General features: G+C 40.1%; 1 protein-coding gene across 1 annotated transcript; it reads left to right on the top strand.

The window, feature by feature from the left end:
- Positions 1-1792: 1792 nt before the first annotated feature.
- Positions 1793-10607, top strand: LOC135879492 (stromelysin-1-like). The gene is made up of 10 exons (XM_065405504.1): positions 1793-1891; positions 2948-3192; positions 3305-3453; positions 4472-4597; positions 5064-5225; positions 5413-5569; positions 7259-7392; positions 8059-8218; positions 9805-9905; positions 10507-10607. The coding sequence occupies exons 1-10, from the start codon at positions 1793-1795 to the stop codon at positions 10605-10607; spliced, it is 1434 nt and encodes a 477-aa protein (XP_065261576.1).
- The last annotated feature ends 2689 nt before the right edge of the window (positions 10608-13296 follow it).

Genomic DNA, 13296 nt, shown 5'->3' on the forward strand with positions numbered 1-13296 from the left:
GTGCCTCTGTGGATGGGCACTCTAATGCAAACAATGATGAGTGTGGAAAATTTAGGCCCCATGACCAAGTGTCTGCTTCCTCCTGAATCTCTGTCCTGTGTCCTGTTTCAACAAGACCAACCAACCATCCAGAGGGAGAAAGCAGATACTCGAGACTTCTTCATAATGTCTATCTCCTGGCGCTGCTTTCTGCTGGTTTCCACTGATGTGTCCCAGAGGGAAATAATTCAGCAAATGTCTCTGTAATGTATGTACCTCTCCTTTCAGAAATCTCCTCTATTGCCATCTCTCACTATGTTTTGGATGGAGGCCCCTCTGCCTACTTCCTGTGGCAGCCTGTGCCCTTTGTGGTGGAGAATGAAACAAAAGATAATTCTCCACCCTGAGGTGGAGACGGTGGTGTTAAACCATTAGTGAAGAATTTGAGCTTATGAATTTTAGGGGACTTTCTAAGGCCTCATGCCCAATATCCAGGATGCTGATGCTGATTGGTGCATGCACCATATGAAGCAGAGAGAAAGCTTCCTGACAATGTGTGACTGACAATAGCGGGGAACATATTATCCAAAGCATAAGAGCTAGGCCCGGATTCTGGGCTCTGTGGTGGCTCAGTACTCTGGCTTTGCTGGTATACCAGGGCCACAAAGCAGGCCGAACTGGCCATTTGGGAATCACCCCTGGCATAAGGGAGATTCTGTTAGGATAGAGCCAGCAGGACATTCCCATATCACCCTGCTAACAGCCCCCAGTGGAAGGGAGCACCAGGGTTGTGGTGGTAGATTATGGGGGGACATGTTGAAGGAGGAGATATAGTCAGAGCACAGCGCACTCCTGCTATTCCGTACCATGTTCAGCACAGTGTAAGATAGAGCAGCTCCTAAGGACTGTTCTAGCTTTTATTGTTCTGTTCCGTCACTGTCTCCAAAATTAAGGTGGTGGTGCAACAGTCCTTTACCCCATCCCCAATTCCTGCATTCAGTTTACCTTAACCAGGCCTGAGATTCAAGTTGTAATTGCTGCGTGGGATTGTTGCTTGGTAGTACAGGCAGGAGCAATGGGCAGAGAGAGACATGGGTGGTTCCAATAGAGCTAAGAACCTTATTAAAGATAACCTGGACGTGATGCAAATAATCAGCACTGCTTTTTCAGTGTCTTACATCACAAGGACTATTCCAATGCGCAAAGTGAGCAGATTATGGCACTACATTAACAATGAGATTTCTCCCAAAATACATGTGACTGTAGAAGACACTTGTTTCAGTTGTCTACAAAAAAACTGGAACCTGCCAAGGTTTCATTTTGTTTCTTATTAGAGGCCACAATTCTGCAAAGACTTACATCTGTGCTTACCTTTGAGCACCTGAGAGGTTTCAAGTTAATGGGACTGTTCAGATGCTTAAAATTAAGGACATTCGTAAATGTTCTGAGGCTCAAGGCTGGATTTTTTAAGTAGCTAAAATAACATTTTTCTTACCTGAAGAAACAGTCAGTTTATAAAGGAAAGGAATATCAAGCTATTTCCTGAGCATTAATCATATTGCCCGATTGCAAAATTTGCAAATGGGCGGAGTGGGATGGGAGGCAGTTCACATGAAATCTGTCAAGCTTTTCATGCCTAAACCAGTGTTTGCATATCTTCTGTTGGTAATTGGAGGCTGTTCTAAACTGTGAGTCAGGCTACACCTGACTTTATGAAGCACACAAGTTCTATATAAACAGGGATATGTGAGAGACTTGTATGTAGCGGGCGGAGATTGAGATCTTCATAAAGACAAGACATAGAAGCAAAAGAATGAAGAACCTTCCGTTTCTGCTGTTACTATGGGCCGCATCTTGTGCTTTTCCTATAGATCCGAAAAGGAAAGCGGAAGAAGAGACGAAGCTTGTTCAGGTAATGATTGCAGACACACAGGACCAGATCCAGAGCTGGAGTTAATTGAAGTTAATGGAGCTATGCTGATTTACACCAGCTGAGGATCTGACCCTATACATGCTGATGGGGTGAATAGTCTGGGTTCAGCATTTCCCAAAGAATAGAAGTATGCCCTCCTAGAGGGGTGTGACACACTGGCCGTGAAAGGTTCCCCAAGGCAGCCCTTCTAAAATGGTGGGGTGGAAGGGTGGATAGGACTTGTTTCATTTTCCTGAAGGGGGCTCTTGGTTTCAAAAGCTTGGAAAGTGCTTGCCTTGGGTGCTGTTTTAATGGATGTGCAATGCTCAAAGTGAGGCAATATTTCTGAAGAATAATTCAGCGCTGACATCATGAACCGTAGACATTTGCCAGGAAGCATCTTATTATTATTTTGTTTTACATTATTTTGCGGGAAACAATTTAAAATTACAGTGCACCCGTTTAGGGTCTGATACTGCAAACATTTAAACATGTGAATAACTTGACACACAAGTAATCTTCTTGGCTCACTTGGGGCTTCTCAGGGGAGTAAAGATATTCTCATGCATAAGTGGTTGTAGGATCAGGATCTTCATTTTTGGCTGCATCATTGCACATGATAAAATGTAATGCTATTGGCAAATCATGCTTTCAATCATGTTCTTCAAACATCTGTCATTGTCAGTTTTTAGATACTGCATGGAGTGCTGGAACAGATAGTAAGTCTAAGGTGTTTTGTCACAAAATGTTCCATTTACAGGGCAAATCTTTATTCTGAATGTGTTCTGAGCATTAATCCTATTGTACAATTGCAAAACATTCATGCAGAACTCTTGTAGCCACATTATCACACAACAAGATAACGTCAAGGTATTAATATAAATGGAAAATGGGAACTAATTTCAGTTTTACAAAGTTTCTAAACAAGGTGAGTTCCTGAGACACAGAGGGAACAAGCAGCAGAAGCCCAGGGTAGATCTCATGTCAGAATATTTAATATTATTTTGCAAGATCTAAAAAAGAATCTAGTGTCTTAATATATATCTGTTTCATCAGAAGTACCTGGAAAATTACTACAGCTTTAAGACAGATGGGAAGCCTGTTTTTAGATGGAAAAGCGATAGTCCCATAGTCAACAAAATCAAAGAAATGCAAGAATTCATCGGATTGGAGGTGACTGGGAAATTGGATTCTAACACTCTGGAGGTGATGCAGAAACCCCGGTGTGGAGTCCCTGATGTTGCTGATTTCTCTACCTTTGCAGGACAACCAAAATGGGGGAAAAGAACTCTAACATACAGGTAACTATGCAGTAGTAGAGGGGTTTTCTTGAATTAAAGGGAAACAAGTTGCTCCAAGTAGATGATCAATATTGTAAAGAACTCAGCTGTTTCTCTATATTATATTTGAAAGGATTTTGAACTACACACCAGATATGGCCCAAGTTGATGTAGATGCAGCCATCAAGAAAGCTTTTACAGTCTGGAGCAATGTGATCCCATTGACATTTACCCGGGTTGACAGAGGTGATGCAGATATATTGATCTCCTTTGCAGCCAGAGGTAAATATATCTATCTATCTATATATAATCATTGTAAATATTACCAGCCAGAAGTCTGTGAATTATTTTTCCTGAAATTATTATTCATTATTATCATTTGTATTAGGATGGGGATCCCATTGTGCTAGGCATTATACAATCACACACAAAAACACAGTCCCTGCCCGAAAGAGTTTACAATCTAAGGCCCTGATATTGCAAAGATTTATAGCTGTACATAACTTTACACACTGTGTGTAGTTCAACGGGATTGTGCATAGTGTATAATGTTCAGCCTGGGCAGACATCTGCACAGAATCAGGGCTTGTGGGTCTTACTCATAGCTTTACTCATGACTGTAGTTCCATGTAAGTCATTGGGACTACTGACATGCTTAAAGGTAAGCACAGGTTAAAGTGCTTTGCTAAATAAGGGCCACAGAGCTCTGTGCTTGGGGCTGGCTCCCCCTCGGGGGCTTTTCTGTGGTGGAGGAGGGCAAACTCCACCCCCAACTGGGATGATGTGGGTGGATCCTCAGGGAGATTTCTCCCACCAAAGCTCTCTTCTATGTGCATAGGAGGTAGCAGGATCATAATTAGACATGATGCAGTGAGTAAAGAGAACAGAAAGTAGTGGAGGATGGTGGAGGGAACAATAAAAGGTCATGTGATTATTTTGGTTTCTCACATGCTTGTCTTGTGGTTCGACTATATAAATACAAGTTGTACAACAGCTCGCCATTATTTTTATTTACCTTCCTTTCCTTTGCATTTCTCCTCCCACCAAGCCATTGTACCTGCATTCATGCCCATCTCCAATCCTTACTCAATTCCCACTGACTGCTTCATGATCTCTTCCATTTTGACAGATTTTTGTTTCACTTCCAATTGTTTAGTGTCTGCAGATCTACTAGAAAGTCAAAAATTTCCGCTTTTCAGTAAAAATTGACAAATAATGGGGTTGTCCAAATTGCATGTCAGAGGAATTTGGAGTGTTGCAAATGCACAAAGAGTTCTATTGCACCTTATTCCATTCTTAGTTCACAACGATTTCAATCCCTTTGATGGTCCTGGTGGGACGGTTGCTCATGCCTATGCACCTGGCAATGGTATTGGTGGAGATGCTCACTTTGATGAGGATGAAGACTGGACCAAAGGCTCACAGGGTATGTAAAACAACTCTTAATATTTTATACCTGGGCTCGGTAGGATTTTCAAAACGAGGCACCTAAATTTTGACTCCTAAATCCATAGTTAGATACCTAAGTGAGTGGCTGATTTTCAGAAGTGTTGAAAAACCAACAGGATTTCAGCACTTTTGAAAACCCATCCCACATAATTAGCTTCCTCGGGCCCCAGTTTTCCAAAGGCATCACAACATCTGGACTCCTGCACCCACATTGATCTCTGCTGGAGTTGTTGGGTGCTGGATCAGGCCTACAAGCACTGCACCTTTGCACTTTTGATGCGCTTCAATGTATTTTCATTGTATTTCAACTACATCTGAGTTTACTATAAGCACTAAAAACCTCTATTGTATTGAGTGCAATTGGGTGGCTTGTATTTCACATTGATGGGCAAGAACATGAAAAGACTTACCTTTCTTTTATACATTTTGTTTGCTGTTTTTAGGTTCCAACTTGTTTTTCGTGGCTGCGCATGAGTTTGGCCATTCACTGGGACTCTTCCATTCTAGACACCCTGATTCACTGATGTACCCAGTTTATAGATACTTTGATTCCAAGACTTTCCGTCTTCATCAGGATGATATTAATGGCATTCAATACCTCTATGGTAATCAAACATTATTAATCGCTCAATGTTTATGGCCTCTAACAAGTTCAAATAACTTTTAATGAAATCCATGTTGAATGGTTATATTAACTATAGCTTGAATAAAAATGACAGATCCACTGAAGTTACCTGAATTTTATAATATCAAATCCTAGTTTTAATTTCTTCTCTAAACTGTTTTCCCTAGGACCTTCATCTAACCCCCCTGAAGATCCAACAGAATCTACTGTCTCCATAGAACCCCTGGAGCCAACAGAACCGCTACCACCAAACACTTGTGGCCCTAATCTGACTTTCAATGCTGTCACCACTTTCCGTGGAGAAATAATGTTCTTTAAAGACAAGTAAGCTGACTGGCTTAAAGCAACATCATATCTTTTGCTTAAATCCTCCTTTGATGGCACAATAGTTTGGAAAAATAAGAAACATTCCAAATTTTGTCCAGCATGTTAGTCAAACCAATACCTTTTATTATGTTCAAAAAAGGCTCAGATAAATATCACCAATCTTTCTTCCCAAGTGTCAACAGACCTCCTACTTACCTGCACAGAAGTGATCATCAAGGGATATTTCCTTAGACTGTAAGCTCTTTGGGTCAGGGGCCATCTTTCTGTTCTGGTTATTTATGCAGTACCTAGCACAACAGGATACATAGCTGGGGTCCTTGGTACTACCACAATGCAAATGATAAACTCTAATAATAATAATAATAACAGCAACACACACTTGCCAGACTTATTTCCCAGTCTAATCATAGGAGAAAACTTGTCAAATTTAGATAAGATTGTGGTAACTGTTGACAAATTCTGACTTCTTCATTGTGACCTCTATATGCTGGACTCTATCATGACATCTAACACTGGCAAGTTTTACTTGGGTACTTGGGTTCTGCAGTATTCCCAGGACAATTCATTGATTAAAACAACTGACCAGAGATGAGCAGTAAGTGTGCCAAGCTGAAGCATTCCTCCATGGAAAATCACTAATACTAGGTTGCTCTCAAGGGCTTAAAGAGAATAGATTGTGGGTTCTGAGGACCCAAAAAGAGGAAAGTGGGATAAAAGGAGGTCCTAGTGGAGACCTGGGATATGGTATGGTAGGAAGAGGATAGAGGTAAGTATTGGTGGGTAAAGAGACAAATCTGGTTGTATTAAGAAAAGGGAGGGAGAGGAAGAGGGATGGGATGCAGAGAAGACAGAGAGAGAGTTAGAAAGGGTGCCTTAAAAGACATGGATAAATTAGAATAGGTCCCAACATTCAGAATTCAGGAGAACTCAGTTTTGGACTCTGAACCCATTACTTGGGACACTGAAGTTAGCCATTTACCCATCTTTAACTGCAGCCTTCTAAACTTTGAAAATTTGCCATCCCAAATACCAAGTCTACATGCACATCCTTTGCAACGATGATTTCGGATAATGAAACCAATTACCATCGTTATATTTTATCATTTGTTCAGTGCTGCACAAAGGTATAGATTGCTTCTGCCTAAAGACTTCACAGTCTAAAGGAGTTTATAATGTTGTATTCTGACATTCAAAATATACTAATGGCAGGAGAGCAGGCAAATAAGTATTGTGAAATTTGCTTTCCCTGAAATCCAGAGATTTATCCAGCGATAAACTCTCTCAGGGGAAAATCCACAGCCCAGAGCCTAGCATGGGTATGTGGAGTAGATCTTGGGGAATCCTCTGGTCTCACCCAACTCTACCACCTCCCTTTCTCAGTGGTGTGCTGCAGAACTGAGTCCCATTTCCTTTTCGTGTAGCAGAACTGCATTTGTTCCATGCCAGGGAACCCTCTCTAACCTCAGTGGTAAAGGCAGGTTTTAGCCCTAAGTGATTCAAAAGTCAAAAATCTAAGTAAATGCATAGAAGACATGATTTGGGGGCAATGGGATTTGTATGTGTGCCAATATACAATACTCTCTGGGCTGTAGAAGTTGTAAACTCTTATTGCCATGGTTAGAATCTCACATATTGTTATGTATAAAGATATGATTTAATAAGCAAGTTGTACTGTATTTGGATCAGGTACTTCTGGCGCAAACACCCTACAAGCAGAGAAGTTGACTTTAATTTAATATCTTCATTCTGGTCACCTCTGCCATCTGGCTTGGATGCTGCCTATGAAATTACGGACAGAGATGAGACATTTCTTTTTAAAGGTAAGTATCTGAATTTCTCTACGTTCTTCTTACATGTGACACAAATGGAATTTACCTGCTTTGAAAATACACCTCTACCTCGATATAATGCTGTCCTCGGGAGCTAAAAAATCTTACCGTGTTGTAGGTGAAACCGTGTTATATCGAACTTGCTTTGATCCGCCGGAGTGCGCAGTCCTGCCCCCGCGGACCGCTGCTTTACCGCGTTATATCTGAATTCATGTTATATCGGGTTGCGTTATATCGGGGTAGAGGTGTAGTTAAGGAAATTGAACCTTGTACTCTTTTAATGGGATTTCATGAACTCTGATCTAATCCAATTTACTGGTATTGTTTTGCAATTAAATTGCTAACAAAAACCACACTCGGCATCAAAATGCCTGTCATTTATTTGATTAATGTTAACGAAGCTAAATTTCCCTAACAAATCAAGCTCTATCCAAGGAAATGTGAAATGGCACTTTTTTCTGTAGAACTATTTGTCTAAATTAAAAATAGTAGCCCAAATTCATCCTTAGCATTCAGAAGAGTTACATGAGGGATGGATTTTGCCAGGTGTGTTTAAAATACAACAGAAGGCGATGGTCCATTGTTTACTGTAGCCACAGGAATATAATTCTCAACAGAAGTTCCTGGCAAAATGTTTTCAACAACTTTTCTTGATAGGAAATGAATTCTGGGTTGTCAAAGGAGATGCTATACTGTCTGGATACCCAAAGAAAATCCGTGATTTGGGCTTCTCAAAGGCTGTGAAGAAAATTGATGCAGCTCTTCATAATGCAATTAAAAAAAAAACATACTACTTTGTGTCTAACAAGTATTGGAGGTAAGATTTCATGTTCAACATTCTTGAGTATGAGGTAATAGGGACCTCTGAGCAAACAAAACCCACATCACCAATAACTGTACCCTTAATTTGCCTTATGATGCTTTAGTAGCACACTGGCTAGCCAGTCTCTTACACTGTCATCGCTGCCTGTAGAAAAATAATATTCTTTAAAGGCAGGTGAAACAGTTCTTTTAAAGATACAGAAAGTTTTGCTTAAATTATTTTACTTACATATAGAAAAAAGACATCTAAAGCTTTACTGCACATTTTAAAGCAAACAATAATTCCTAATTATACGGAGTCATAAGTGTGCACAATGCTTTTATCAGAACTTTTTCTTGGGGTTAAAAAAAAGTTCAGATTATTATCCCCAATTCCTCTGTCCAGTTACGAACAGATGGCATTATTATGCCACTAAACATGTGCTATATATTGCGGTGAATTGGCTAGTGTGCATGTTTACCATTCTCTCTATTGGATGCAATCAAAACTGCTCATCTTTGTGTGTCATAGCCCATATACTTCTAACAGTTAAAGGAGATTCTCTCTTAGCACAAGTAATAGGTGACCTATACATGTGGAGCACAACAATGTGATTTGTATCACTGTGGGATAGTTCCAAGTGGTCATAATATGCAGCATAGTAATCACTGTGAAGTGATGATTGCTCAGATCCTGAAAGCTATTTAGGTGTCTAGCTCCCACAGATTTCAGATTTGTTACAGTTTGTAAAATGTATAGGGTGAGTAAAGGATTCAATCTGATCCTCCGCTCCTAAAACTCACTGCTTGGAGAGCTTCGGTCAAGCCATTCATCTTGTTTGAACACAGTTGGTTGTGATTTAATTTCTACGTTAAGTACAAATATTACAGCAAACACTTTGTTATAGTCTGTGTGCTGGTAGTACAGTGATGGTAGTCGTATGGCACCTCAATTTATGTGCTATAACAATGATCCCACAAAACGCGGATTTTTCTTGATAAACAGTTCTTGTAGACATTTCAATGATGTGTTTTTAAGGGTAAGACTATAGACTCCTGTTTCCCATACAGTAGCTGATCATTCACTTCTCCACATCCTGCCTATTAGGCAGAAAAACAATAAACGTTTTGCAGATCAGGAATGATGTTCAAAGATGCACATGTAATTAACACAAGGGGCTAGCTCCTTAGCTGGTGTAATTTGGTGTAGCTCCACTGAGGTCATTGGAGGTGTGCTGATTTATGCCATCTATGGATCTGGTTTAAGAATAGCTAAGTGTTCAGTGAGCTTATGTAACGCCAACAGACCCCAGTTGTCGGTGGGCGGGATCAAACCGGGCATCTCTGGAGCTTAGTGCATGAGCCTCTACTGCATGAGCTAAAAGCCAACTGGCTGTTAGCTAAGGCTGTAGAGCAGACTCATTTTATCGCTCTCTCTTAAGGTGGTCTTGGTGCCACTAGAGGGGCCAGAACACCACACCCAGAAGGTGTGTGGGTTACACTTAGTTCACTGTTAACAGGCTCTCTGTAAAGAGTGGGGCTGGCTTACGTGGCATTTGGCTTATTTTTAATTGTCTTCATATTGTTTTTAACTTTCCTCAGTTATGATGAAAGAAGACAGTCCATGGACAAGAAGCCAAAGCTGATAAAAGATGAATTTCCAGGAATTAATGGGAAGATTGATGCTGTTTTCCAGCATAAAAGTAAGTGGAAACTCTCAGGTAAGGAAGCATTAAATGGTTCAGAAGTGATAAGAGACATGGTTAAATGGGGTGCATAGGACTGAGAGCCAGAAATATCTGCATGCTAATCCTGGCTCCGGTACTTCCTCTGTGGCTTGGACAAGTCACTTAACCTTTCTGTGCTTCAGTTTCCCTACCTGTACAATAGGGATAAAAATACATCCCGAGGTGTATTGATAATCAATTAATGTTTGCACAGGGCTATGAAAAGATCAGTACTAAGGGACAGATTGGGATACCTTTACTCATGTTGTCTTGGACCTTACACCATAAGTAGTTCCACTGTAGTCAATAGAAACACTTGTGAAGTAAGGTATTGCTCAACATGAATAAGGATATCACAGTCTGGCCCTAAGGTAGTAAAGTTACTGTGTTGAGATTAATGATCAGGAATAGTTTGTTTTTTCCCCTATGTCAGATAGGATATTATTTAGATAGAACTGTTCTGCAAATTGCTAGAGTGGGTGACTCAGATAGTCTTTTCTAGCCCTTTGCAACCTTTATTGTAACAGCTTAATATTTATTTGTGCAATATAGTAATTCAACTTGCTTTTATTCCTAGGGTTCTTCTATTTCTTTAGTGGATCACGGCAGTTTGAGTTTGATCCAATTACCAAGAAAGTTACTCGTGTCCTAAAGACTAACTTCTGGTTTCCATGCTAAGAACATGAAGTCCTGGATGATGTATAAAAGAAGTAAACAATACTGTAAATACACCAGGGATTACTTTTCATTAATTTCTAAAACATGTAGTCAGGATTCTGCAGATTTCAGTGTACGTCCACTGGTCAAACTATAGCTATGGTACAATCTGCAGTTCTGTAAATAACAGAAATGCAATACTTAGCATGAATATGTGTATATGTAAATAAATATGTATCATATCTAGAGATTTTGTATTTATTTGCCAGATGATGTATTTACTTGCAAAAGATGATAATTTCCAAACTCAAAAATTGTTGCATCCAGCACGGGAATTCTATATTAGATTTCATCTTGACAGATAAAGAGGAACTGATTCATAGAACTAAAAACGAATGGTATCTTAGGTACAAATGCTGAGGACTTGATCACATTTATAATATGCAAATAGAATAAAGTCCAGACCAGTAATATATATATCTCTCCAGTGCTTTATAAAGGGCCAATTTCAGAAAGCTGAAAACAATTATGAGCCAGATCAGCTCGGAGGAAGAATTTAATCACAAAAATGAGAAAGATAATTGGGGATTGATTAAGAACACTGTACTCGATGTCCAAAAATCAAAATCCCATATGTGAGGAAGAAGGACGATTGGTAAAAAACATACAACGTGGTTTAGAGGGGAAGTGAAGGGAGCTATAAAAATTATATATATATATCAAATGGAAAAAAGGGGAAGTTGATATTAATGAATATAAATCAGAAGGTAGGAATTATAGAAAATTGATAAAAGAAGCAAAGGGACACAAGAAGTGATCTATGGCCAGCAAAATTAAGGACAATAAGGAGTTTTTAAAAATATATTAGGAACTAAAGGAATCCTAACAATGGTATTGGCCCATTACTAGATGGGTAGAATTATCAGTACTAATGCAGAAAAGGCAGAAGTGTTGAATCAAAATTTATGTTCTATGTTTGGGAAAAAACAGACAATGTAGTCCTAACATATAATAACACTCTTTCCATTACACTAGTATCCCAGGAGAATGTTAAACAGCACCTACTAAAGTTAAACATTTTAAATCAGTGGGCCCAGATAACTTGAGTTTTAAAGGTTTCAGAGTAGCAGCCGTGTTAGTCTGTATCCTCAAAAATAACAGGAGTACTTGTGGCACCAGTCTCTAAGGTGCCACAAGTACTCCTGTTATTTTTGAGTTTTAAAAGAACTGGTTGAGGTGGTCACTGGACCATGAATGTTGATTTTCAATAAGTCTTGGAACACTAACAGTTTCAGAAGACTAAAAGAAAGCTCAAAAAGTGCCAATATTTAAAAAGGATAAATGGGATGATCTGGATAATCATAGCCCTCTCAGTCTGACATTGATCCCAGACAAGCTGATGGAGCAGCTGATATGGGACTAGGTTAATAAAGAATTAAAGGAGTGTAATATAATTAACGCCAATCAACATGGGTTTATGGAAAATAACTACTATCAAACTAATTTGATACCTCACTTTGATGGGATTACTAGTTTAGTTGATAAAGGTAATTGTGTTGATGTAATATACTTAGCCTCTGCACCTGCACACCCCTAGTTGTCACCAATCACCCCACACTTGGGGTATGTCTTCACTACCAAAGATAAAGCGCTGCCGCGCTTTAACATGGCTCTGAAGTCACAGCACCAGCCCTGGGAGAGAGCTCTCCCAATGCTGTAAAAAAACCACCCCCACGAGGGGAGTAGCTACCAGTACTAGGAGTACGGCGCCCAGCACTGGTGCAGTATCTACATTGCCACTTTACAGCGCTTAAGCTTGCATCGCTCGGGGGGGTATTTTTTCACTCCCCTGAGCGAGAAAGTTTCAGCGCTGTAAAGTGGCAGTGTAGACAAGGCCTGGAACCCAAATGGGTATCATCAAACAGTTACAACCCGTACTCTATGGAGACCACATCCTGAAGGAAATCTTGCCTGAACTCCCACGTCTGGCCTTCAAACAGCCCTCCAACCTCTCCAAGCTCGTCATCAAGATCCCCACAGAGCAGGACACACCAGCACAAAGTGGCACCAGAACAACAGATGCAAAACCTGCAGACATATCTCCACTTCTACAATGATCAACACCACCCCACAACACACTTTTTAAGATCCAGGGGTCCTACTCATGCCTCAGCTAGTGCACTAAATGTCCCAATAGCAACTATGTGGGTGAAAGCAAACAATCACTACACTCCCGAATGAACTCACACAGGAAAATGATTAAAGCAAAAAACACCTACCGCCTGTGGGTGAACACTTTTCACAAAGCAATCACTCTGTATCTGACCTATCAGTCCTCATCCTCAAAGGAAACCTGCACAGCACCTTCAAAAGATGAGCCTGTCATTACTTTGGCTGACACTAAAAATCATGGACTGAATAGAGACACTGGATTTATAGCTTATTACAACAATCTGTAACCCACTAGCGCCCCCCATCCAGCTTTTTTCCCTCCCTTTTCCCCCTGTGACTAGAGAGGTGTTAACAGGCCTCTTCACCTTGAATGGTCCCTCAAATACATGTTAACTACTTACATTAAAAAATTTGTTCCACCTTATATTTAGCTGTTACACTCTGAGTACATTTCCCAGACCTGAAGAAGAGCTCTGTGTAAACTCAAAAGCTTGTGTCTCTCACCATCAGAAGTTGACCCAATAAAAGATATTACCTC

This window comes from Emys orbicularis, chromosome 1 (genome assembly GCF_028017835.1).
Source record: "Emys orbicularis isolate rEmyOrb1 chromosome 1, rEmyOrb1.hap1, whole genome shotgun sequence".
NCBI lineage: Eukaryota > Metazoa > Chordata > Testudines > Emydidae > Emys > Emys orbicularis.